Genomic DNA, 27,941 nt, shown 5'->3' on the forward strand with positions numbered 1-27,941 from the left:
AGCCACCAGGGAAATACAAATCTGAACCACACATAATTAGGTGTCACTTCACACCCACTAAGATGGCTATAAACAAAAAGACAATAAGTGTTAGGGTGTGGAGACTCTGAAACTGTTACACACTTTTGGATAAGAATGTAAAATGGTGCAGTTACTTTGAATAATAGTTTGGCAGTTCCTCATGAGACCCAGCTATTCTAGCTCCATACCCAAAAGAAGCAAAAACTGTTTTCACATGAAAACTTGTACACAAATGTTTATAGCAGCATATTCATAAAGCTAAAAGTGGAGACAACCCAAACACATCCATCATCTGATGAATGGATAAACAAAACACAGTATATCTATCAAATGGAATATTACTTGGCAATTAAAGACTGAATTACTGATACAAGCTACAGCATAGATGAACCTTGAAAACATTAATGGAAGGAAGACTGTCAATAAAAAAAGTGAGTGAGTAATGGGCACATGTTGCATGATTCCGTTTATGTGAAATGTCAAGAATGGACAGATGAATGATGAAGCCATCAAATAGACAGAACTAAATAGGCAAAAAGTAGATTGGTGTTTACCAGGAGCTAAAGAAAGAAAACAATGGAAGTGTGACTGCTTTCTTTATGGGATGATGAAAATATTCTAAAATTGACTGTGGTGATAGTTACACAACTCTGAAAATGTTAAAAGTCATTGAATTGAATATTTTAATGAACTTGCATGATATCTGAATTATATCCCAATAAAGCCGTTAAAATATGGTACTTACAAATATTACCTTGTATTCCCTTTCTCAATACCAATTTTCAACAAAGCACTCAACCATCATAAGCTTTTTTTTACTTATTTGCTCCACTAAAATATCAGTTCTGGTAGAGTGCTTGCCTAGCATGCACAAGGCCTCAGTTCAATCCCCAACACTATATATGTATTTTGGTGGTATTGGGGCTTGAACTCAGGGCTTACACACACACACACAAGTGTCACAAAATGGAAGGTCTGGTAAAGTGTTTTATATATATATATATATATATGTTTGTATATATATGTTTGTATATATATTTTTGTGTTTGTGTGGTACTGGGGCTTGAACTCAGGGCCTACCCCCTGAGTCATTCCACTAGCCCTTTTTGTGTTAGGTATTTTCGAGATAGGGTCTCGTGAACTCTTTGCCCAGGTTATTGCAATCCTCCTGATTTCTGCCCTCCTGAGTAGCTAGGATTACAGGCGTGCACCACCAGTGCCCAGCCAGCTATATATTTTTTTGACAAAAACATATCATTGTGTTGCCCAGTCTGGCCTCAAATCCATGGGCTGAAGGGAACTGCCTGCCTTAGCCTACTGAGTATATATACACAGGCATGGATGTATGCATGTATATATAAATGATGTATACATATGTAAATTCCACGAGGACAGGGTCTTCATTTTGTTCCTACTGTATCTCTAAGAGTGCCCAGATCAGTGCACTTTTTTTTAAAGTGAGTCTGGGGTTTGAACTCATGGCTTTGTGCTTGCAAAGCAGGCATTTTACCCTTTAAACTACTCCACCAGCCCTAGAATGGTGCTTAGAACATAGTTGGTACTCAATTGCTGACAAATAGAATGAGTGGAACTGAAGTCTTCCAATTCTTTTTCATACTTTCTTATTCATGAAGTAGAAAAACAAACTATAAAATAATTCACTGAGCCCACTTTGCACTGCCCCTTACTCCAAGGAAGCTAGATTGAGCTGTTTTTTTGCTGTTTCAGCCAGGTACATTTGAATCATATTGGTATAGGGAAAAGGCAACTACCTAGCAGAATTAATTTTGTTCCTTTTTAAGTAGTCATTTCAGTAGCTAATTCATGAGTTAACACACCAAGTTCAGTGTTGTTGGGTGGGGTCCTTATAAAGAATTCTGTCCCCAATGTTTGCTAAAGTAGCAAGGTATGCTGTTAGAAATTTGTTTAAGCAAAGTGTGGTGGAAAACTGAGGAAACCCCAGCTACTCATGAGGTGGAGGCAGGAAGATCATGAATCTGAGGCCAGAGGTTAATTGAGGCAAAGTTATCAAGACCCTATCTCAAAAACAAAGTGCAAACAAAAGCATTGTGGGTGTGGCTCAGCACTTGCTCAGCATGCTTAAAGCTCTGGCTTCAATCCCCAAGTACTGTAGTAGTAGTAATAATTCTATGCCTTTGTTATTGAAAGCCTACTACTTAGCATACTTCCAATCAAAACATTTCTTTAGTCTCATATTCTAAAATGAATCCAAGTTAGGATAGTAGCTACAAACTGGCTTAGTTTGTAATACTTTACATAGTATTTTACAAATTACATTTTCATATAAATTATCTTATTGTTACCAAAATTGTGAAGGTAGTGGTATTTATAGCTAATGAAACTGAAGATTAAGGAGGTTGGAATTTATTTAAGATCAAACAAGTGGCAGAGCCAGAACTTGACTTCACTTGTAATGACTTCCCAGTGATCCATGTGACATCCAGACTCCGTATAAACTTCTCATGTTAATTTAGAAAATGTACTTATATCTTGAGAATTAGATAAAATCAGTATTTCTTCCATTTCACAGATGAAAAAAACTGTGGTTCAGGTTGTGACTTGTCTATAACCATCGATATTAGTAAGTAGCAGAGCTAGCTACACTTAAACTCAGCACTCTTCATACTGTCAAAAGAACGTATGATCCCATTTCAGATATTTACTTTTGCAACTTGCCTCTTTCCTTCCTCTATTTTTTTAACCTTGGCTACAAAGAAACTAGAAGCCAGATATTTTCTTAACAATAGCAACTGTATTGCATTTTATTGCTGGCGTGTCTTTAGCCCAGTTTTCCCTTTTGGGTCCCAGTTTAGTGAATTTTTTTTTTCTTTTGTTCAGCTTCCTCAAATCCTTTTTTGGAAAAAAAAATGAAGCGTGGCTAAATTGCAAAATATATCTAGGGCTTCTCCAGAAAAATAATAAGGATGATTTCCCTACTTAACTCTGATCATACCTTCTTACAATAAGTTACCTTTTTGGATATCAGCTCCTTAGAGGTGGGATTTATTTAATTAGTGATGGCTTACCTATCTAATGAGAGGTAGATTTCAATTTGAGCCCTTTCATGTGTTATGGAGCATAACAATTTATTTGAAAGTTTTTTTTCTCTATTCTACTTATATACTCTGGCTTAAATGCCACAATATCTTCACAGTGAACTTTTCTGTTAGTTATTACTTGATTCAGATTAGGAATTTAGAAAGCAGTGAAGTAAAATAAGCTGTTTTGGGAAAGAATAATGCAAGGACAGTGTGCAAAGAGACCCAGTATGTACTGGAAACTGCTAAACTTGGTATATATAGTTAAGGAAGCAAGGAAGTTTAGATAGCAGTGCTAAAGAAAATGAAGTCAGTATTGATATATCCCAAAATTATACTTGTCATTACCTGATGACCAGTTAGATATAGGGCAAGTGGGAGAGGGAGATGTTAGTTTCAAATCTATGTAACAGGAAGAGTACTGGATTTCTTAATGGAAATAGGAAGGAAACAGAAGCAAGTTGATTTATTGGAAGATAATGATTTGATATTTAAATAAAGGAATCTGAAGTGATAACTGAATAATTAAATGATAAATAGGTATAAGATAAGTCATTACATGTAAGTGATGTTTAAATCTTAGTAGATAAAAGATTCACAGTGAAGTAACATGAACATTCTTGAGAACCTGCCGAGCACTACCATAGTACTGCACATATATTTTCCCCCACAGCCATTCATAGAGGAATGCTTAAGGAAAATAAGGCACTGAGAGATTAAAGTGACTTCTTCATAGACACACAAGTAGAAAAGCAGCATGCTAGTGTTCAAATCTAGGCATCTGACTATAGAGTCAGTGTTTTGAACACATTATCCTACCTTTTGCAATCACAGAGAGATAAAGAGAGAAAACAGATGTCTGAGTATTAAATTTTAGGAATGCCCACCAAAAGCACAAAAACAAAACAAAACCCCCCAAATCACTAAAACAAGTAAAATTAAAAACAGAGAGAAATGTTTCTTGTAGATCAGCTGCTTCCAAATGCTTCAGAGAAGTCTCTTTCATAAAATCATAGCATTTAAGGACTCATAAAAGACATCCCCTGACCTGGAAAGTTAAATAATTTCCTCAAGGTCACAGAACTAAGAAAAAGACCTAAGTCAAGCTCAAATTTTGACTTTATTTTTTTAATTCAATGATATTATCACAAAAACATTCTAGTTATATGTGTATTTATAAAGATATAGACATTTAAAAAAGTGGGGGTGAGACCATGGAGAGACTATGAATCCACACTAATTGCAAAAATAACACTTTACCAGACCTTCCATTTTGTGACATTTTCTTCCTATTTCAGTCTGTTCTTCTCTACACTTTGCTATATGATTTCTACAAAGATTCCATTGTTTAAGGTTTATAAGCTTCTAATTCTTAGTTGCTTTTAGCTATCATTAAAAAGGACATATATATGAATATTAAACATTTACAGTCTATAAATTCTAAGGTAGCATTAACAATAAGACAAGAAAACCTGAAATCTGGATTTTTTTTTAAAGGGGGACTTTTGCTGGGTCTTAGGGAAAAGTAATATTAAGACAAAATAAGTGGACATTCTTAACGTGAGAAATAAAGATACAGAAGTGTTGAGGAAAAAACAGTGGTTAAAAGATATAAAAATTAAGAAATTATTGGACTGGGGATGTATGCAGCACAGTGGTACAGTACCTGCCCAGGGTGACAGAAATGTTTACAGAGTGAACATTCTACTTCTCTTTATATATGTAACTTTATTACATGGTTTTGGTTGAAAACTTTTTTTAAGAAGTGAGTTATAAAACAAATTCAATCCTAAAATATGCATTTAAAAAATTAACATGGGGGTTGGGGATATAGTAGTGGTACTACACTTGCCTAGCATTGGTGAGGACCTGGGTTTGATCCCCAGCACTGCAAAACACAAACAAACAAAATATAGTCTTTATGCCATTATCTTGGGAAAGGCTGCAGTAATCATTTTTTCTGAGGGAACTAAACTAAATCTATTTATTAAGATTTTTACTTTTGTTTTGTTTTTGCCATGCTGAGGTTTGAACTCAGAGCCTTGTGCTTGCTAGGCAGGTGCTCTACCACTTGAGCCACTCTTCCAGCCTGAAAGTTTTTACTTTTGATAGCGAAAGCTTTCATTCTTTCCAAACAAAACTATACTTCTAATCCCCAAAACAGAGCTGCTCTGCTTACTACCCTTGTCCCTCCTGGGGCCCATATACACCTCTGAAATCTTAAGGCTCTTAAAACACTTGTCTAAGCAATTAAGAGGGCTCTGTCTGCCTCTCTTTTAGGATTGTTTTTTGTTACAATTGTCATTTACTTTGGGTCACTGTTACCTGCACTAAAGATTTTTTGCTTATAATGAAGAGAAATTTTAGATTTCATGAGGTCAGCACAGGTATGTTTCCCTAGCTTGAATTCTTAAATGGCTATTATTTGCCAGATTCATACTATGTGGTAAGGATTTATACACATTGTCTATTCTCTGAAAAATCTGTGGCGTAGATGGGATCCCCATTTTAGAGATGAAGAAATCGAGCCTCTGAAAGGTTGAATAACTTGCACTGTATCATATGGCTAACAAATGGCAAAGCCAGGATAAGAAACTTAAGTAATCTCAGGTACTCAAGAGGCAGAGGTCAAGAGGATTGTGATTTGAAGCCAGCCTGGGCAAATAGTTCTCAAAAAAATCCATCCCAAAAAAGGGCTGGTAGAGTGGCTCAAGGTGTATGCCCTGAATTCAAACCCCAGTACCACAAAAAAAAGAAACTTAAGTCTATCAAACCTAAAGCCCATGTTTTAGTTAACAAACCTTATAGAACAATGCTTGATAGTGAGGACTCTTAAGTGCCTTTTAAATAATATTCATGCATTCCTCATGACAAGCCTCTAAATATGCTGTTATTATTATTGAGGAAAAAAAATTAAGTAATTTACCTGTGCTCTATTTACCATATCCCTTTCCAAATTGCAAATAAGATCAGCTAAACTTGGGAACCTCAATTAAAATTTTTTAACCCAACACATTCCAAAGTTAAGAATTATGTATTATTTTGGGCTAACCATATTACCTTTCCTAAACTTTGAAATAGTATTTTAGAAATAAACACCCTGACAACCTGGAAAGTTGCTTCAGTTCTATTTCCCATCTGAAATAATTTTATTAATTGCCTTTAATGATCCACGCAATCAGTCACTTTATAGTTATACTACCTTATCTGGACATGTTTTGTTGTTGTTGTTTTTAAATTGGTAACTTAGATTTATTTCAGATTTAGGAATAGCTTTTTTTGTATGTGTGTGGGACCAGGATTTGGACTGAGGGCTTCATGATTTCAAAGCAGGTGCTCTACCACTTGAGCTACACCTTCTGTCCATTTTGCTTAGTTATTTTGCAGATGTGGTCTCTTGAACAACTTGCCTGCACTTTGTTCTCTTGATCTCAGCCTCCAAAGTAGCTAGGATTACAGGCATGAGTCACCAGCGCCCTGTAGAAACAGCTGTTATTAACTTACAATTTTTGTGCCTAATTTTACTAAATTTTAAAATCTTACTAATATTCTAAAAGTAAGTTTTCCACTATAGGTTATGGCCATTGCACCAACCCACTATATCTGGCAACGAGAACGCTCTGTGCATCACAGTGGAGCTGTCAGAAACTACAACAGAGATGAAGTTCAACTGCCACGAGGACCTAGTGCTACACCAGTAGATTGTTCACTCTGTGGTAAAAAAGGAAGATATGTGAGACTGGGATTGTCTTCATCTTCATCTTCATCCAGTGAAACAGCAGAGGTGATGGAATCACACAGTTCATTAACAATGGACATAATAGGTGATCCTTCTCAAGCTTATAGCTATGCTCAAGGTATGATTTAGTGTTAAGACAGAATTAGATTTATGCAGATTATTTATTGAGCTCTAGTCAGACCTTACAGGCAGGGATATATTATAATTTATATACTATGAGTTAAATTAGTATTGAAAGTTTTCTCCCTTTCAGTTAATTAGCCACTTTTGTCTTGTGTCCATACCTTTTTTAATACATGTTAAATTGAAACCTAATACACAACATCTTCAGTATTAGAGCTTGAACCACTTCTTTGAAATGTTCATTTTATTCAAGAAGGATTTCAAGAAGAAAATAAATTTACTTGTAATCTCACCATCCAACTATTGGTTTCTTTCTATACTTTTCTATTCCTAACAAAATTAGAACCATACTATATCTAGGCCAGCTTTTTTTTTTCATTTATAATAAAGCATTCTCCCGTGTCATTATTTAGTCTTTTGACAGTACAGTTTGAACTCAGGGCCTAGTGTTTGTCAGGCTGGCACCCTATCACTTGAGCCACACCCTCAACTCTGTGAAAATAGTATAAGTGCCATAAGTTATTTACATATTTCATTTTTGGGGGAATTTAAGTACTTCAAACAATGGTGAGATGGGCGTCTTGCTAACTTTTTGCCAGGATTGGTTTTGAATCAGGAACCTCCCAATCTCTGCCTTCCAAGTAACTGGATTACAGGTGTTAACCATGCTCCTGGTCTCAAACAATGGTGTATTAATTAGAAGGTAATCGTATTAACTAGAAACACAACCATACCATAATTTTCAATTTTTTTTTTTTTTTGGTGGGCCTGGTGTTTGAACTCAGTGCTGCACAACTTGCAAAGCAGATACTCTACAGCTTGAGCCACACCTCCAGTCCCCCCTCAATTTTTTTGGTGATACTGGGGTTTGAATTAAGGGCTTCATGCTTGCTAGGCAGGCACTCTTCCACTTGAGCCACTCTTCCAGCCCTTTTTTTGTGTGTATTTTTGGGTATTTTCAAGATAGGGTTTCTCAAACTATTTGCCAGGGTTGGCGTGGAACCACAATCCTCCTGATCTCAGCTTCCTGAATAGCTGGGATTACAGGCATGAACTGCCAGTGCCCAGCTCAAATTATTTTTATATATAGATTTCTCTGACCTTTTTTCTTTTTTTGGCATTACTGGGGTTTGAATTCAGGGCTTCACATTTGCTTGGCAGGCACTCTTGGCCTTTTTGCTCTCGTTACTTTGGAGATATGGTCTTGCTTTTAGCCTGGACTGGCCTGAATCCCCTATGCCTAATTTATACTTCCTACTGTAGTTGGAATGACAGGTATGCACCAATATACCCAGCTTTTTTCTGTTGAAATGCAGTCTCTCCAATTTTTTTGCCCTGGCTGACCTCAAACTACAATCTTCCTGATCTCAGCTTCCTGAGTAGCTTGGATTTAAAGGTATGAGCCACCAGTACCCACTTCTGACATTTGTTTTCCAGATTTAAAACTATACTAGACTAATATTCCATAATAATGATCCTTTTTATATCTTATAAAGTCTTCTAAGTTTTCACCCATCTGAAGACTGACAGATTTCTTGAGTTTTTCTAACTATCATGAGAAATTAGCAAACCTGCATTATTTTAGAAATTTACTGTAATATTTTTGTAAATATTTATTTTTGAAGAATTTATTTTTGCCACATTCTTATGAGAGTGACTACTGAAGCTTTAGTAAAGAAGAAACTTGACTCTAAACTCTTGAATGTAAACGTTAAGCCTCCGTACCACCTGTTCCATTCCCTGACCATAGTAATCACTTAGCAATTTGACTAGCAGTCTTTTCTTCCCTTTCAACATCTCTAGGCATACTTTTTGTTGTTTCACTCACATTTGAAGATAAATAGGGCCCACCACAAGCTAAATTATACATAAGAATTGCCTTTTAACATCCCTTCTCTATTTCCCAGCACCTTTTACTTTTACATTCTTAGATCCTCAGAATAGGTAAGATTTACTGGATGCTTAAATGTCCCAAGGCAATATAGTAAGCATTTTAAATTTGTAGTATCATTTAATATTCACAGCCAACTGTAAGGTAAATAGTATTCCCTCCACAGGGCAGATAAGGAAACTGAAGCTTAGAGAGGCTAAATAATTTGCCCAAGGTGAGTATGGTAATATGTAAATCCAAGTCTCTTGCTCGAGAATGGAGGCTGAATTCCCAGCTATTAGGCTCTGCTGTCGCCTTTATGAACTCCCACCTTTAGCAGTGAGAACAAGCGGCTAGGGAAGTGGGGAGAATGTTATTAACCAAGTCTCTGCTGAAAAGGTGCATGGAGTGAGTTGGGAGTAATTTTCAACAATTTGAACAGACATTCATAGAAAGCAGAACAGAAAAAGTTGTATTTTATTCAAATTAGCCTCTATAGGTATCTACTGTAGTATACTCTACATTCTATGTCATAACATCTTAACGGGGAATTGGAGTCCAGCCAGGGAGTAAAGGGCTCTGCCAGTCAAGTGTGCTTTGAACAAAATCAGGTCTTTGAGGGATTGTGGATGAAAGTAGTGTATTGACTTAGGGGAGCTGTAGAAGGAACAGGGCTTTCATCTTGTTCCTGGATGAAATTCCAGATTTAGGATTTACAGATCCTACATAGGAAGAAACAAGTATTTATCCATCAGTTTTTATACACTTAACTTAGCCAAAAAGCTGAGAAGCGATCATCACTGTTTTTATTCTGAGTATTAAGGTTAACTGTAAAGCCCTCTGACTGTGTCAAAGGGTAGGCAATACAAAGAAAAATGACTGATCACACACGTATTTAACCAGTATAAATCTACATTCATTTTGTTAGTGATCTGACTGTGGAGGAAGTTAGGAATGTAGTGGGTGGGACACAAATTACCAGGAGAAGGCTCATTCGTTCCAATAGTGACCTCTGCCAGCAACATTTTCTTCCTATAGTCCTCATAAGGTTGGAGTCACCTGATGGTTTGTAGTTGCAGAAAATTCAATCCAGCATTCTCCAAGAGAAAGGAGACACAAGAGCTGATACTCTGCTCCAGATTTTTATGCTAAAACTTAACACAGTTATCCATGCCTCCATCTTTCTTTTAAATGAAAGAAAGCAACATCTTAATTTTCAAGTAAAAACATTTTTCTACCTTTAAAGATTTTTTTCTTGGCTAGGTGTGGTGGTGTATACCTGTAATCCCAGCTACCTGGGAGGTAGAAATAGGCGGATCGCAGTTTCAGGCCAACCCAGGCAAAAAATGCTAGTGAGACCACATCTGAACAAACAAACTGGGCATGGTAGTACATACTTGTAATCCCAGCTATGCAGGAGGCAGAGGTAGGAGGAACCAGAGGTGGGCCCAAGAGGTAGGCCTTAGGCAAAAGCAGGAGATACTATGTGAAAAATAAAGTGAAGCAAAAAGAGCTAGGGCTGGCTCAAGTGGTAGAGTGTTTGCTAAGGGCTGGCAGAATGGCCCAAGTGGTAGAGTGCCTGCCTAGAGTGCTTGCCTAATAAGCTCAATGCCCTGAGTTCAAACTCTAGTACTGCCAGCTGAGTGCTGGTGGCTTATGCCTATAATCCTAGCTACTCAGGAGGCAGAGATCAGGAAGATCATGGTTCTAAGCCAGCCCCAGGAAAATAGTTCTTGAAATCCTATCTTGAAAATACCCAACACAAAAAAAGGGCTGGCAGAGTGGTTCAACTGGTAGCATGCCTGCCTAGCAAGTGTGAGACCAAGTTCAAATCCCAGTACCCGCCCCCCCAAAAAAAAAACAACTCTAGTACTGCCAAAAAATTAAACAAACATGTATATGACATGTAAGAACAAAAATGACTTTCAATATGACAAGGTGAACATACTATGAAAACATTTCACTTTGGGGAGGACAGATGAGACACTATAAATTACATAAAATACACTTCACAATCATCAGTCTTGTGCTAGGCTCTTTATAAAGGTAATCCATGTAAACCCAATCACAAGAAATCCTGAAATGACATAATACTATGATGAAAAAACAACTCAGAAAATTCATACAATTATCAAGTACAACAACAAAACAAGATGGGAACCCAGTTCTATCTGAATACATAACACTTTTTTTTTCCTAAATTTACACTCCCAACCTCCACATTTTTTTTTTTTAAAGTGCTACTAGGGTTTGAACTCAGGGCCGTACACGTGGTAGGCAGGTGTTCTGCCACTTCAGCCATGCCTCCAGCCCTCACAGCACATTTTTATACTAAACTACTGTTTCTCTTTATGCTGCCTTAAGCCTCATGACACTTAGGTTACTGCAATTGAAACATGTTATATATTATCTGAGAAGCCCTGAAACTTTAAAGCCTAGGGGGAAAAATATACCAAACCTTAGCCCTGTTGGAGGCAGCACAGAACATTCCAACTGTTAGATAACCTATAACCAAATAATTTTTTCTCAAAAATAAATGCTTTTTGAACTTTCTTATTTTTGTCATCACCACTGTTCTAGTTATCCAGGTTTAAAATGCTTACAATTAATAAAAAGATAATCAGAGCTGAGATAACTTAGTGATAAGAGGGCATGCTTAGAATGCCCTGGGCAGACACAGTAGCTCACATCTGTAATCCAATCTACTTGGGAAGCAGATATCAGGAGGATTGTAGCCCAAGGCCAGTCTGAGCAAAAGGTGTGAGACCCTATGGAAAAAAAACCTTCAGTAAAAAAGGCTGAAGATGTGGCTCAAGTAGCATAGAGTTTGCCTAACAAGTGCAAGACCCTGAGTTCACACTGCCACCCCCTCTCCCGCTCCAAAATAGAATGCATGAGGCTGTGGGTTTAAACCCCAGCACAAAAGAAAAAAGAAAGAAAGAAAAGAAATGAAAAAGCCAGGTGGTGTGGCTCAAGTGGTAGAGCACCTGCCTAGCAAGTACAAGACCCTGAGTTCAACCACCAGCACTGCCAAAAAAAAGTTTCTGAATAGCAGACACAAACTGAAACTACCTAGATTCTCTCCACTACATTCACTAAATCAGTAGTTTATCTGGTTCTTCTTTCACAATAATTTTTACAACTGCCCCTTTTCCATTATTAATCACTTCATATGCATATTACTATGAAATCTGACTTAACAGGTTTTTTAATACTTGTAGAAACCACTAGAAGATTACCTTTATTAAAGTATCTCCTTTATATGACCATAGAACTTTCAGAAGCTCCCACTGAAATAGTAAGTTCAAAATCAAAGTCTTCCACAATCCAAGAGCAACATGTCTAAACTCCCCCTAGAACAACCAAATTAACAGATGAAACAATACATTATCCAATTTAGGCTTAAAGCAATCAGCAAACTTACAGCTCATACTGGATGCAAAATGTGGTGCAAGGCCTCTGGAAAGCAATGGGAAAACAGCTTTGTCCCAAATCACTAAGAGTTTACAATATGACATATGAGAGTAGAGATGGACGTAGAAAACTAACAGTAGAAGGCATCTGCACCATCTGGTGTGCTGATGCATGCCTGTATGCCAATACTCAAAAGACTGAGGGAGCCTGGTGCTGGTAGCTCACGCTTGTAATCCTAGCTACTACAGAGGGCAGAGATCAGGAGGATCATAGTTTGAAGCCATAGTTCGAGAGACCCTACCTCAAAAATACCCAACACAAAAAGGGGGTGGTGGATGGTAAGAGTGGCTCACTCAAGTGAAGCCCTGAGTTCAAATTCTAGTACCGCCGAGGGGTAAAAAAAAAGACTGGGGGAGGAGGATTGTGAGTTAGAGGCTGGTCTGAGCTACATCGGCCTGACCTGGGCTACATAAAGAATGCCCAATCTATGAGACCCTGTCTCAAAAAGAAAAAAGGCATCCGTTCTGTAAACCAGACTGCCAACATACTTAAGGGTTCAGAGGAAGTCTGCCAATGGCCTTAAACTGAGGCTTGATTAACTAAATAAACAAGTGTGTATTTACTTGGTCTTCAACTCAACTTAAAATGAGAATGGAGCTGGGCTCTGGTGGCTCATGCCTATAATCCTAGCTACTTGGGAGATAGAAATTAGGAGGATCACAATTGGAGGCCCGCTATGGCAAATAGTTCACGAGAACCTATCTCAAGGGCTGGTGGAGTGGCTCACTCACGTGGTAGAGCACCTACCTAGCAGGTGCAAGGCCCCGAGTTCTAACCCCAGTAGTACAAAAAATTAATTAAATAAAATGAGAATGGACACTGTGTTAGGTCTCTTTCAATTCATCATCTGCTGAACACAGTGCGCTGACCAGAAATTAAGTATTCCACATGAAGTAGAGCTAAAGGGCAGAACTTTCCTTTCTCTTAATCCAGCCCTTTCTCCAAGTAGACAATTAGGACCTGACACATACTGACCATTTGAAACTGTAGTTATTGCCAGTCATGGTGGTGCACACTTACAATCCCAGTTATTTGGGGAGTAGAGATTGGGAGGCTCATGGATGGAGGCCAATCCAGGCAAAAAGTTAGCAAGATCCCATCTCAGCCAATAAGCTGAGCATGGTGGCATGTGCCTGTCATCCCAATTATGCGGGAAGCCAACCTGGGCAGAACCTGAAAAATAACTCCACAAGAAAGGGCTGGGGCATGACTCAAAGTGGTAGAGTGCCTACCTAGCAGGCATGAGCCCCTGAGTTCAACCCCCATTACCACCAAAACAAACACAAACCACTATAGTTACCCAGAAACATAGCGTCAGAATATTCTGCTCCATATCCAATTAGTTGTCTAATGTAGCCAGTGATTTTTTCTTCCACACACATCTAAGCATGTTGCCCTTTACTTAACTCCTTCAGTGGCACTGCAGTCTTCTTACTGGATAGATAAACCCCTTAAAAGACCTGTAAGATCCTATGTACTTTTCCAGTCACCTGCACTTGACTCTATAGCTGGCCTTTTTTGTTCTCATTTTTCCTTGCTTAGACCATTCAGGTCTCAGCTCAAGTGCTACTGCTAAAGCAAAACCCCTATTATGGCTACTCACAGTACCCTGGAGCACATACAACAGTTTTTGTCTTATATTTGTGTGACTGTATAATGTCCAGCTCTGTTATAGACTGTAATTCTGTAAAAGCAGAAATTTTTAGGTTAAAAGTCTTCAAATTCTGTAAAATGCAATAAATAATAATTTTTATACACACAAATTTTAAATAGTTCAAGACTAAGAGATAAATCCAAGAATAGCAGTACTTATCTGCCCAGACATTGCTACTTTAATACCTATAAAACATCTATATTTAAACAACCTAATCACTCTAAGCTGCAGTTTATTTTATCCATAAAATATAGATAACCTTAAAGATAGTTGCAAATATTGAAAAACAAAGTTCTTTAAACAATATATGGTACATAGCAAATACAAAATAACTAGTACCTATTACTATTAATTCATGTTTCTAAAGTGTATTTCTCCAAACATTTGATTTATGTAAAATGATTCTAATGTTCTTTCAAGCTGGTTAAAAAGATTCTGAGAGGGATAAAAGAGATATAAGAATTATTGCAGCCAGGCACCAGTGGCTCACACCTGTAATCCTAGCTACCCAGGAGGCAGAGATCAGGAGAATCAAGGTTTGAAGCCAGGCCAGGCAAATAGTTTGCAAGACCCTATCTCAAAAATACCCCACACAAAAAAGGATTGGCAGTTGTAGCTCAAGAGGTAAAGCACCTGCCTAGCAAACATGTAGTCCTGAGTTCAAACCCTAGCATCAAAAAGGAAAAAAAAAGAATTGTTACAAGTGCAAGATCCTGAGTTCAATCCCTAGTACCACCAAAAGCTGGGCATGATGGTGCATGCCTGTACTCCAACACACGTCAGGCTGAGGTAAATTCAGGGCCATCCTGGGTTACATAATGAGACCCTGTCTTGATACCCCCCAAAAAATTGTTACATTGATAGACTGCATGCTTAGCATGTACAAGGCTCAAGGTCCTAGGTTCAATACCTAGAACCAAACAAAAAAAATTTTTGTTACATTTTTTTGTTATAATTTTAAAGATGACTATCAAAGTTCTGCATTCAAAACCCTAGTACCACCAAAAAAAAATTTTAAGGTGAACATACCATTCTCATCAGTTTTCCCCTCCTATTTACTATAGCTCAGATCTCATTATTTTTCAGATACATACAAGCCATTAATATGTGTACTTAAAATATATGGATACATAAAATTTATCTGAAAATGCATATTTTATTCCAGTAGCCAATGACCAACAATCAAATACAGGAAAAAAAACTAATTTCATGAAGAAAGACAAATCTATGGAGTGGTTTACAGGAAGTGAAGAATGAGACGAGATGACTCAACTAAAGCAACTTGGAATCATTAGCTACAAAATATCAAACTGAATGCAAGACAATGTCAAAATGGGACATTTAAGCAGCTTTGCCATGTTACACATCTTTCTTTAGCTTTTGTTATTTTTCAAATTTATGTGTAAAGTTATACAAATCATAGTAATAGCTGAAAATACCAATTTATGAAAGTAGTGATTTGGAATATTAAGTTCTAACTTGATACTTTTCCATCTTCACATTGGTTGGTGTCATCTGGGGCACTCAGTTAAGCTGTTGTTTGAACTTCCTCAACTTGACAAGAAAAGCTGATTTAAGACAGGAAAAAAGTTAGATCATTACATTACGTTAATTAGAAGAAAAAATTCAATTTAATATGACCTGAAAACATTACTCACCTGTATGACCAGCTTGCCAGTGTACAGGTCTAGCAATATAGGGAAATGATCCATAGGGAAAGTCAGAATGTGGTTCCCCTAGTGTAGAACAGAATACGTACTATAAGCTTCATAAAATGTTATTTTGTTCTCAAAAGCTGTTAAAAATATTACTGCCACTTCACTGAAGTTTTTCTCTTACTTTTTTTTTAAGCATTTGTTTTGGAGCTACTCTGTCAGTTGTTGTACAAAAAAAAATTTGAAGATGATTACACAGTAACCTTACTATGGACAAGCCCATACCATAAATCAATAGATACCTGAAGACTCTTTCATGGCCTGCATAATGTGTACACATACACAAGAACCTAACCTCAGTTCTTTGAAGAAGCTTAACAGCATTTTAGAAATTGCTTTTTACTATGTTAGGGATTTGCATATCAGGTCCTGTTAAATTTACTCCCTTCAGTAATAATAACTAATCTATATTTAAAACATTCTTTAGTGTATTTAAATTATTTCACAAAGCAAGCTCACAATGATGAATAAACTATGAATCTTTTACAAAGCTCAATTCTTCAAAAATATCAGAATTTTACATAAAAGGTAGGGAAAATCATTATTCTGTCCCTTATTTTAATTTAACAGAATAAATAATTTCAATTTCTATAGGAAAAACTCCGAGGAATATTTTTATCATCTATTGATCAATGCATTCAGGAATTTGCTATTTGTTACCTAAACACATGCATAAAATAAAATTGAAGCTCACCATAGTTGTCATCTTGAAACATTTCGCCTTCAACTCTAATTTCCTGCTGAGAATATAACTGTAAATCTGTACTGATTTTAGGTTCCACTTTTTGAGGTAAAATTCCATTTTTCTGTTTTGCAAGGCAAACCAACCAATCTCTGACAATGACCTCACTTATCTTTTCACATGAGAGATCAAGTTCACAGATGCGAATTCCATCTAAAAGTTCAATAACCTGTGTGATGCTTTTGGAAAAATGAAAAATGTACTTTACATTTCTACTAAAATACCTCTATATTTATTTCAAGTTCACTGTATCTCTTACCCAAATTAAATGCTGTTACACAAATTTAGATGTCATATTTAAATCAAGGGGAAGAGATTAAAAATGCAAGTTAGGGCATATACTAAGTAATTTCACAACTACGCAAAAAAAAAAACCCAGAGACCATTATATAACAATTACTGTTCACATTACACTTGTAAAGCATTTCTTCCAAATTGTCAGAAGAAACATTCATCTTATATCACTATATAAAGAATGATATAAGCAGCAATATAACTGAATTTGAGACGTGTCATAAGTTTTACGAGATGACATATATACCTTACTCAGTTACAAAATGAACATTTTAACCTAATCTGTAGGCAAAATGAAAGCATATTTTAAAACCACATTTCAGAGAAAAGCAGGCAGAGGAGTAGCCCAGTGGTAGAGTACTGCCTAGCATATGAAAGGCTCTGGGTTTGATCCCTAGCACCAAAGAAACAAACAAAACAAAACAAAAAACCTACCAGCCTTATTACTCACTTTGCTAGGTACACAGCACAAACACCACCCTGTTTAAGATTTGGGTACAAAATAGGCAAAGCAACTTGAGGATTTAACATATCCAAAGCTACCTATGGGGTGGGAGAAAAGAACTGGATTAGTCTGATTCTGTTTCAAGTATGGGTTTTCTTCTATTGTCACTGTAGTAAAAATGGTACACTTTTAGAAAGCAGTTACCCAGTTATTTCATTTTTCTGAATATAGTACTACTAGCTATCACTTTATGTTTATAATTTGTCATAGTACTTGAAAAATCATAATGGTATGTCTTGCACTTGGTAATATTACTACTGGAATCTTTCTTTGGCTATGTTATTATACATGAATGTAGACTAAGATTCCTGTATTACCACAATTGACAAGTGCAAACATGCCATTATAACATAAAAAATTAGAACATATTTTAGGTCTTATGAATTTCTATTGATAAAATTTATAAACTGAAATGCTTTAGCTCAACTTTGACAATAGAAATTCAGATTATTTCAAATGTGTTTTAATGTTCAATGGAAAAGCTCTAAGTATTTCAAAGGTTCCGGTGGAGTCTATTTTCCAGGAGAGACCCCACCCCCACTATGGCCTAGCTATGGTGGAACTCTCAGGTCGACATTCTCTCTCTCTCTCTCTCTCTCTCTGTCTTGTTAAGGAGGGTTTATCCCTTGGGAAACTGAGGAAAAGCTCTGAGCCCACTACAGCTGTACGGCAAGCAATCTGAGGAAACTTGGACACCAGATGAGGGATTATTCTGTACTGCCAATGCTACATAGGTGGAACCCAACTTCAGTACACCGAGGCTTTTTTTCTTTTTTCCTCTCCTTAAATGGTAACTCTCTCTTTCAAGATCTGACCCACTTAAGAGGAGGTCTGAAAACAACTGGTGGAAATGAAAGTTTGTCTTCAAGCCACAAAAGGTGTTCTGGCTGGGGCACTCCCCCATGTCACCCAAAGGCTGGAGATGAAACTTCTTGACCTGCCCTGAGGGTCCAAAGGTGGCTAAGTCTCAGACCCCTCCAGCTATGTCTGCGGCAAACAGACAATCAGATCTCTTATGCTTCCTTCATTGTTTCCACAGCCCAAGAGTGGACGTCACCTCTTGCTTCCAGTGCTCCAGTACTGCCTTTGGGCAGGATCGGCCTGGACAGCAGGGATGACCAATAATCCCTCATGCGTTGAGCCTGGAAACTCTCTTTTCCCCCAACCCTCAGCCTCTCCTTCCCCTTTCCCAGGCAGTTCAGGGTGAATGTGCCCCTTCCCCCCACCCCTTTGCTCTAAATAGCAGTGAGCTTCTTTCTTCAGGGAGTTTGGGGAAAATCCCTACAGGCACCAGAAAGTGCTAGTCTCCAATTTAGGCCTAACTGTCTTTGTCAAGCATCAGGTTAACTGGTTAAACAGGTTCCGCAGCCTGCCCTCAGGGAAAGAAAAAAAAAAAAGTTAAAAGGCAAAAACCTCAGGTCTTTTCCTTACCCCCCTTACCGGAGCAAAAGCCTTCAGACACTCTCTCACTCTCTCTTTTCATAGAAAGCATGTATGCCTCACAGAATATATAGGGGTACAAAAGTCTACTTCATCAGGAGTCCCCATCCATATCTCTACATGGGTCCTCCTTCTGGCCATGCAAGTCCTCTTGGTTACTTTGATAGTTTTTTTTTTTTTTTTTAAATTACAAGCATTCAGCTGGTAGGCCTACCTGGGTCACAGGCAAACAGGCAAATCAAAATAGATGAGAGATTGGCCAAAGATCATCTCAGGGGGGGTGGGTGCAACTGAGATATCTGTAAATCCTCCACGACTTTACCCACAAGTGGCAGTGGAAGGAGCAAGGGAGAGCGGGATGCCCTCTCCCACTAGAGTTTCTCCTCATCTGGGGACGCCTAGATAAAAGGAGAAACCTCTGTTAAGGTGACAAATTTTCCCTTGTTTTCCTTTTTAGATGGGGAATCAAGCCTCAAGGATCCAGGAAGGATCCCTCCTTGCCTGCTTATTAAAACATTGGAAAGATCTTGATCCAGAAAGTCTTCAGCAAAAGTGACTCAAGTTTTACTGCACCCAGGCTTAGCCACAGTATCCTCTGGGAGATGAGGAAAGATGGCCAAAAGGAGGGAGCACTAATTATAATACCATTCTTCAATTAGATATGTTCTGTAAAAAGGAGGGAAAGTGGACCAAAGTTCCATATATTCAACTGTTCTTTTTCCTAAGAGACCACCCAGAATAGCCAAAGAAATGCAGGCTAGATACCCAGACCATGGTAACCCTTTGCAAAAAGCCCCCAAACTCCCTTGAACAAAAAAACCCATCTAATTCTCCATCAGCTCCCCCCTTCCCCCTTCCCCAGCTACCTCACACACCAGACATCGTCCCACAGGACTCTCCCCCTCCAGTTAATTCCTGGAGGGGACAGGGCTCAGGTTCCTTTTAGAGTGAGTGAACTTAAAGAAAGAAAAAAGGATTTAGGAAATTACATAGAAAACCCAGATCAGTACAATCAGGCATTTAGAGAAGTCAGCCAAAACTTTGAACTGAGCTGGAAAGACATAATGCTATTGCTATCTCAGACCCTCAGTTCTCTGGAGAAACAGCAGGTTCTAGAGCAGGCAGTCACAGCTGGAGACAATTATCACTTAGATAAAAGTGGCCTTACAGGCCTGACTCAGACTGGGCCCTCACAGGAGGAGGAGGGGGAGGGAGAAGAAAGACAAAGGCATTGGATACCTAAAAGGGAACCTCGATTCCTGATTCCAACAGGAGATCAGGCAGTACCTAGGTATGACCCTAAGTGGGACCCTGAAAAGGACAAGGATCAATGGAGTTGTAACCATTTCATCCACTGCATTCTTGAGGGACTAAGGAGAGCCAAGGTAAAACCTCTTAATTACTCCCAAGTCACAGCTGTACAGCAAGGACCCTTAGAAACTCAAGTAGCTTTTCTACAGAGACTTAAGAATACTTTACAAAAGCATACGAACATTATACCAGAGTCATAGGAAGAGGAGATTGTCCTAAAAGATAAATTTCTAACACAGTCAGCACCAGATATCCATAAAAGGCTTCAGAAACTGGTGGCTGAAGGGATCAGGGATCTGGACCAATTGGTCCGTGTAGCCACATCTGTATATTATAACAGCGACTTAGAAAAAGAAAGGAAGGACCTGGAAAAGGAAATGAGAAAGGATAAGCGGCAGGAGGCTCTGATCGCAGCGCTCAGAGAGGCTTCCCCGGGGCAAAGTCCAAACCTGAGGACATGCTTTCAATGTGGACAGGCAGGCCATTTTAGGAGTGCCCCTGGAGAAAGCTACCTCTGGGACCCTGCCCCATTTGTTGGGGAAAACATTGGAAGGCACACAGGGGAACTGAGGCCAGAGCCTCCCATCCAATGATGGGTCCCGGGGCCTCCCATTCAGGCTCCTGTGACCACCATAAAAGCAGGAGAGCCCCGGGTTTTACTCACGAGTGAAAAACACAAGGTCAGCCTCCTTATCAATACTGGAGCCAGCATCTCAGCTATTCCTTTCTCTCCCGGACCCAGGTCCTCCAAGAAAATTACTGTTCAAGGCATATCAGGCCAGCCTCTAGAGCATTATTTCACTCGGCCTTTAGCCTGATCCTGGGGAGAGTTCCATTTCTGTCACTCCTTTTTAATTGTCCCAGAAACCCCTACTCCTCTGCTAGGGCAAGACCTTCTATCTAAATTAGGAGTACAGCTCCTTTTACCCCCAGGAATGTAACTTTTGCTTGCCCCTAATAGAGGAACAGGTAGACCCGACGGTGTGAATGGATGGACACACTGTGGGACAGGCATGAACAGCTGTCCCAGTCCTAATTCATCTCAAGGACCCCTCCTGGTTTCCCCATCAAAAACAATATCCTTTAAAGCCAGGAGTTAAGGAGGGGCTAATTCCCATAATCAAGGACTTAAAGAGACAGGGACTGCTAATAGAATGCTCCAGCCCACATAATACTCCTATTCTCATGTCAGGAAGGGACCTAACAAATGCAGGCTACTCCAGGATCTCCGCCTGATCAATGAAGCAGTAGTGCCTCTCTACCCCGTAGTTCCAAATCCCTATATGCTTTTAGCCCAAATACCCCCGGGTATTGCTTACTACTCTGTCCTGGATTTAAAAGATGCCTTCTTTTGCATTCCCTTACACCCTAAAAGTCAACCTATCTTTGCCTTTGAGGACCCCATAAGAAAGTCTGGACAGGTCACTTGGACTGTCCTCCCACAGGGATTCAGAGACAGCCCCCACCTCTTTGGGTTAGCTCTAACCCAAGACGGCAGAATGGCAATATCCACAAGCTACTCTGCTACCATATGTAAATGACCTCCTACTCTGAACCAAATAAGCCTGTCATTTCATGAGCCACTGAGTCCTTACTAAACTTCTTAGCAGATAGAGGTTATAAAATCTCTAAAGAAAAAGCCCAATTGTGTCAGTCTAGGGTTACATATTTAGGTCTTGTACTGGAGAAAGAAATGAGGTCTCTAGGAGAAGACAGAATCTGTCCAATCCTGATGTTTCCTCTACCTAAAACTCAAAAACAATTGAGGGCCTTTTTGGAGGATCACAGGATACTGTAGAATTTGGATCCTGAGATATGCAGACCTAGCCAGGCCCTTATATCAAATCCTTAAGAAGCACAGAAGGATACCCAGCCCTTTATTGAATGGGATGACAAGTCAGAAAACGCATTCCACAGGTTAACAAAGGCTCTATGACAGCTCCTGCCCTGGGTCTCCCTGTACAAGTTTCAATTATATGTCTATGAAAAGGGAGGACTGGCTTTGGACATGGTCACTCAGCTCCAGGACATCACTCCCCAGCCAGTCTACTTAAGCAAAGAGTTAGATCAGGTAGCCAAGGCATGGCCACAATGCCTTAGAGCAATGGCTGTAGTAAGCCTACTAGTACCTGAAGCTCAGAAACTTATCCTAAACTGCCCCCTAATAGTTTATACCCCACACGACTTAGGGGGAATTTTAAACTCAAAAGGAGAACTTTGGTTATCTGACAGCCAGCTATTTAAATACCAGGCCCAGCTTCTGGGAGGGACAAAAATAACTTTAAGGACCTGTCAGAGCCTAAATCCTGCATCCCTTCTACCAGAGGCAGAGGGAAATCCTAAACACTCGTGTGAGGAGGTGCTTATGGAAAATTGTGCTGCACGACCTGATTTAACTGATCGTCCCTTAAAAAACCCAGATCTAGAATTATACACTGATGGCAGTTCCTTTGTCAAAAATGGTATCAGACATGCAGGGTTTGCAGTTGTGACAAAATTTGGCATCCTTAAATCAGGTCGTCTTCCTCCTAATACAAGTGCTCAATTGGCAGAATTAGTGGCCCTAGCAGAAGCCCTAAGACTGTCAAAAGAACAGAGAGTCAACATCTATACAGATTCTAAGTATGCCTTCCTGATCCTGCATGCTCATGCAGCCATCTAGAAGGAAAGAGGAATGCTAACTACAACAGGCTCTCCCATTAAACATGCTTGTGACATACTAGCCCTCCTAGATACTGTTCTATTGCCTAAAGAGGTCTCGATGATTCATTGTAAAGGTCACCAAAAAGGAGAAGATAAGATAGCAAAGGGAAACAAAGCCGCTGACGAGGCAGCTAAACGAGCAGCCATGCAAGAATATATAGCCGGCCCTCTCCTCTGGGAGAGGACTCTCCTTCTCCCAGAGAGACCATATTATTGGTCAGAGGAAAGTAAGCAAGCCTCAGACCAAGGGTACCAATTAGATCATCAAGGCTAGTGGGTGTCCCCTGGAGGAAAGTTATGGCTCCCTGAGGCACTCCAATGGAAAATTCTTTTTTTTTTTTTTCCAATGGAAAATTCTTAAGGCTCTCCACCAACTCTATCATTTGGGCTTAGATAATACTTTGGTGTTGGTCAATAAAATGTTTGGGGGAACTAAATTAAGAGACACTGCCCAAAAAGTTTACAGGGATGTGAAACATGCCAAAGGAATAATCCCAATAATAAAAGACTCCAGATGCCAGGAGCACAGAGACAGGGATCCTATCCCGGGGAAGACTGGAAACTAGACTTACCCATATGCCAGGGGGACCAAAGTCAAAACTACTGTTAGTATTTGTGGATATGTTCACTGGATGGGTGGAGGCTTTTCCTTGCAGTACAGAACGTGCTAGGGAGGTGGTCCAAGTTCTAATTACAAAAATAATCCCTGGCTTTGGCCTCCCCAAAAGCCTTCAAAGTGATAATAGGCCTGCATTTAAGGCGGAAGTAACTCAGGGACTCTCTAGAGCACTAGGCATAGAATACAACCTCCACTGTGCCTGGCGTCCACAATCATCTGGAAAGGTAGAAAAAACAAATGAACTTTTAAAAAGACCTGGCTGAATTGGCCCAGGAAACCCACTACCCCTGGACCAAGCTCCTCCCTATTGCTCTCATCAGGCTCAGAAACACTCCAGGCAAGCAGGGACTGACCCTTTTCAAATCTCTATATGGCAGGCCCTTCCTAACCAATGACCTCTTTCTTGACCAAGAGACAGCTCAGTTAATTTCCCATGTCACTCAACTTGCTAAATTCCAACAAGCACTCTCGGAGATCAAACAAGCCACCCCCAGGGAGGATATAAAGGGACCCCCTCCCTTTTGCCCTGGTGACCTAGGCCTAATAATGTCTCCAAATCCAACCAGGGATTTAAACACCCCACTCAGGGAGGGGCCATATCCAGTCATTCTATCTACTCTGACAGCAGTGTGAGTGGCTGGCCTGGATTCCTGGACCCGTCACTCAAGAGTCAAGGGCTGGAATTCCTCTACAAAAGTCACATCTCCACCTCCAGACCCAGAATTGGAGCCTGCCTCCTTCTCATGTGAACCTTTGGATGGATTAAAACTGCTGTTCAAAAAGAAAACGCCTACAGATACAGATAAGTCACCTTCATAAGCCTTCTTTATCCAAACCTCCTAATCAGTCTATTCATTCTGCTTGTACTTACTTTAAAATTAGGGCTAGCTGTTACAGCTCCCTCTAGTTAAAACAGAACACCAAAAGACAGCATCAGCATATTTCTTTCATTTGCTAACTATATTGCTATAGGGTTTGGTCTTCTGGGTACACTAGCATCCCCATACGGGAAGAGGTATAACCCTTCATGGAAAACCAACAGGTTCTTAAATCTCTCTCAAGCATTTACCCTTCCAAAATCTCCACTAAATGACTCCTGGGTTTGCTGTGAGAGACCAACAGCCGCTCATTTGCCAACATGGGTCCTATTAAATTTCACTCAGGGTCCCTTCCCTTTGTTGATATTCAGACCAGACAATTCCTCCTATGCCATGGTTCCTCTTACAGGGGTCCCATGGAAGAACCAGCTTACTATGTCTTACTCTTGGCTTGGGTTCATTTCTCAGGTGAAAATTTGGATGTTTAACGTTTCTGTCCCAGACAACTATACACCGGTTTGTCATTCGTCAATAAAAGACCTAGGGCCTACATCCCTAAAAGATATTTTTTACTTCACCACCCTTAAAAGTGATTATCATCTCACAGCCAGCTGGTGCTGTATGAATAACTCTAAGAGCCCCACTTTTATGAGTCCCAATATGCTCAGGGCTAGTGCTTGTAATGGGAGCCTTGTCTCCTAGCTAAACAAGTCCTCAAACCTCACTGGTAAAAACTCTTATTGCATCCTTACAACTGGCCATCACAAATGTATCTTAACAAAATATATGACAGGATTAGGAGAACTGTATAACTCTACCTTTCCACCCCCTGTGCCTCCATCTTTTACCAGGAGCCTTAATGTCTCTGATGACTTGTTCCCAGGAGACACCTCCCAAGCCCAGGCTAACAACACCCAAGGTATCTTATGCCTTGAGGAAGGATAGCTCTTTGTAGGGAGGTCATGGAAAAAGGACCAGGTTATGGGGGCTGCCATGTCTACACCCAAACCATACTAGAGGAAATTGGGCAATTGCCCAACTTATACCCAATCCTGAGCATATCTCTTTTTGGAATAATACTATAATACAACAAACTGAATTTTCTCAACGATCAGGAACAGCTCCTCATAGGGATAAAAGGGAGATTAATAGTTTTAGGGATAGCTGCATTAATTGCAGCCCTAGCTGGAATCAGCTGTGGGGTAATTGTCAATCATGTAACTGCAAAAACTCTAACCAAAGTGGTAGAGGACACCTCAGACCAGGTAGGCCTTGCCATTAAGGACATACAGAGGTCTTTGTTGTCCCTTGCCTGTATGGTCATGGACTACAGCCTGGCCCTACATTTTCTTTTGGCTAAATAAGGAGGCATATGTGCCATGGCCAATACTTCCTGTTGCACATATATAAACACTTCAGGCATTGTAGAGCAACATGCAGATTACATTCTCCAACAGGCTAAATGGCTGTGGGAGCAATCTCTTGAGGCTCAGGTTTCTACACAGGTGTGGGACCAAATAAAATCCTGGCTCCCCTCCAGGACTTGGCTCCTACCCTTTCTGGGGCCTATAGTTGCCATTATTCTCTTGCATGTGTTTGGGCCTTGCATTTTAAACTTGTCAAGTTTGTTTCTTCTCACCTAGAATCCATCAAACTACAAATGCCTTTGATGGAGATGAAAACGACCTACTACCGTGGTCTCCTTGACAACCCCTCTCATGGTCAGCCCTGATGCTGCAGGCCCCTTCATCACCCCGTCAGCAGGAAGCAGTTACTGAATAGACTTCGTTGTCCCTATCCCTAATAGCAGTTAGGGTGACCTTTGAGAGGGGGGAATGAAGGACTGAAGGACAGACTGCAGGAGGTCCCAAAAGATAAGTGGACAAGGGGACACCTTTCCTTCCCAGGAAATCTCTGTCTGCACCTGAGCTACATCTCTGCCCCCAGGCAATGCAAAAAAAGGCTATAAAACCAATCCCCAACCCGACCAGGTCCCCCTGCATTCTCCACTATGCAGTCTTTCTCTTCTCTTCTCTACAAATAAAATCTTTCTGACCTCTGCTGTTGGAGTCCGCCTGTGCTTTCATTCTCAGAGCGGGCTCAAGAACCCTGAGCACCTGAAATTCCTGCACGTGTCATCCGTGCATCAAGATGAGGCTTAGGGCTGAAGGTTGGGCTCACATAGTAGAGCACCTGCTTAGCAAGGGGGGGAAGCCCTGAGTTCAAACTCCAGTATTGCCCCCCCGCAAAAAAAGAAAAAGAGGTGAGGTCTATGGTGGGATTGGGGGAAGAGAGAGAGATTGCAGGTTACATAACTTGAAGGCTTTAGCTTTACTCAGGGAAAAGCCACTAGAGAGTTTTAAAGCATGACATGATCTGACTTAAAAAAAAACCAAAAAACTGGTCTCCAGATGAGCTGGTATGTGTAGAATTAAGCCTTATCAACGTTAGCCTTGAAAGCTACTTGGTTCCTGATGTGGTTGCCAGGCAGAAAAATGGTGAGCTGCATGGATCAACAGCCCCATACACAGGAGAACAAGTGTGCTTGGGAGCTTTTAAAGGGGAGGCCACTCCAATCCATTTAGCCTGCTGTCCCAAGACAGAGATTGCAGGACCCATCCCCAACCTGTGGGAACTTAGAGGAAAGTCTGCTCCCACAGGTTTAGAAGTTGCAATCTCCTGCCTTCATCCTGGGCTGCTCACTTCCCAAACCCTCCTGCTCTGAAGTCATTAGAGACTGGTGTAAATTTAGAGACAATAAAACCATCAAAGGACTTGGTTCTGAAAACAATTAGTTGGGGAATTACAATTAAGAAATATCCTGCTCAGGAAGGTGTGACTTTAAGGCAAGCTGAAGAGAGATTTTGCGAGGGGCCTGGGGAAGTGGGATAGCATAGGTACCATATGGTTTGGACCCAGGAAGATAGATGTACTTTGTTAGGTACAGTTCAGGTCCCTGTCTCTCCAGGGCTTTAGAAGGTCACTCTATTCTTCCCAGGATGTCTACTCCAGTTATCTACACGTCTGATGATATGTCAGATCCCTAACCTCTGGTCCTTCCTACTTCTTCACTCCAGGAACAAACTCCTTTTGGACAAGATATCCTAGCACACAATGCTATCTTACACTTTGCCACCTGGTCCTTACTTCTCTCCATTCTCTTTTAGAGATGTCTTCACTCAGAGGAGAAAGTCACTAAACGCCTCCAAGTATGTGTCCAGCTTAGAGTGCTGGGATGTTGAAGAACTTTGAAGTAGATGCTCAAAGTCTCTGCTCTCCTGAGTTTAATTTGCATGAGGAAAAACTAATTTCTCACCTGTTCTATGATGTGCTCTCAGGTGGTGATGAAAGCTGAGAAGGAAATCAGAGTAAGGGATGGAAAGAAACAAGGGCTCCCATATTAGAGTGCACAGCTCAATGTCACCTCAGAAAATTTCTCATGAGACCTGAATGATCTGGTTTTTTAAAAACTTCTTTGTGGATAGTAAAATAAACAAAATTTGTCTAATTTTAACTAAGTGTACATTTTAACTAAATGTATAACTCCATGATATTAAGTATACTCTGTCTTATTTTTTAAATTCTATATACCGAAGACCATGAGAATGAAAAGATGATGGTGGCCGACAACTGCAAATAGCAGTGTAAATACATATATTAAAGCCAAGAAACCTGCTAGTCCTCTTGAACGCTCTATTCTCAATTAGCAACATTACCAATTATCCAGTCACTCAAATCAGAAACTTGAATCATCCTTTTTTTTGTTTTGAGTTATCTTCAGAAATCTGTGAGGTTTTGAGGCTTCTATTTGAATTAAAATACCACAAATCTACCTCTTCAGTGCTCTTCAAATG

The 27,941-nt window shown here is 39.8% G+C and overlaps 2 protein-coding genes across 2 annotated transcripts in view; one reads left to right on the forward strand and one right to left on the reverse strand.

The window, feature by feature from the left end:
- Positions 1–15,197, forward strand: part of Spdya (speedy/RINGO cell cycle regulator family member A) — a 37,619-nt gene extending 22,422 nt beyond the window's left edge. Inside the window, exons 6-7 of the mRNA XM_074049417.1 lie at positions 6,655–6,937; positions 15,106–15,197. Of these exons, the coding sequence (XP_073905518.1) occupies positions 6,655–6,937; positions 15,106–15,197 (375 nt within the window). The remainder of the gene's footprint in view (positions 1–6,654; positions 6,938–15,105) is intronic.
- Positions 15,077–27,941, reverse strand: part of Trmt61b (tRNA methyltransferase 61B) — a 32,599-nt gene continuing 19,734 nt past the window's right edge. Inside the window, exons 4-7 of the mRNA XM_020154551.2 lie at positions 17,143–17,234; positions 16,350–16,576; positions 15,599–15,676; positions 15,077–15,508 (exon numbers count right to left, since the gene is read on the reverse strand). Coding sequence (XP_020010140.1) covers positions 15,465–15,508; positions 15,599–15,676; positions 16,350–16,576; positions 17,143–17,234 — 441 coding nt within the window. The 3' untranslated portion in view covers positions 15,077–15,464. The remainder of the gene's footprint in view (positions 15,509–15,598; positions 15,677–16,349; positions 16,577–17,142; positions 17,235–27,941) is intronic.

This window comes from Castor canadensis, chromosome 12 (assembly GCF_047511655.1).
Source record: "Castor canadensis chromosome 12, mCasCan1.hap1v2, whole genome shotgun sequence".
Classification (NCBI taxonomy): domain Eukaryota; kingdom Metazoa; phylum Chordata; class Mammalia; order Rodentia; family Castoridae; genus Castor; species Castor canadensis.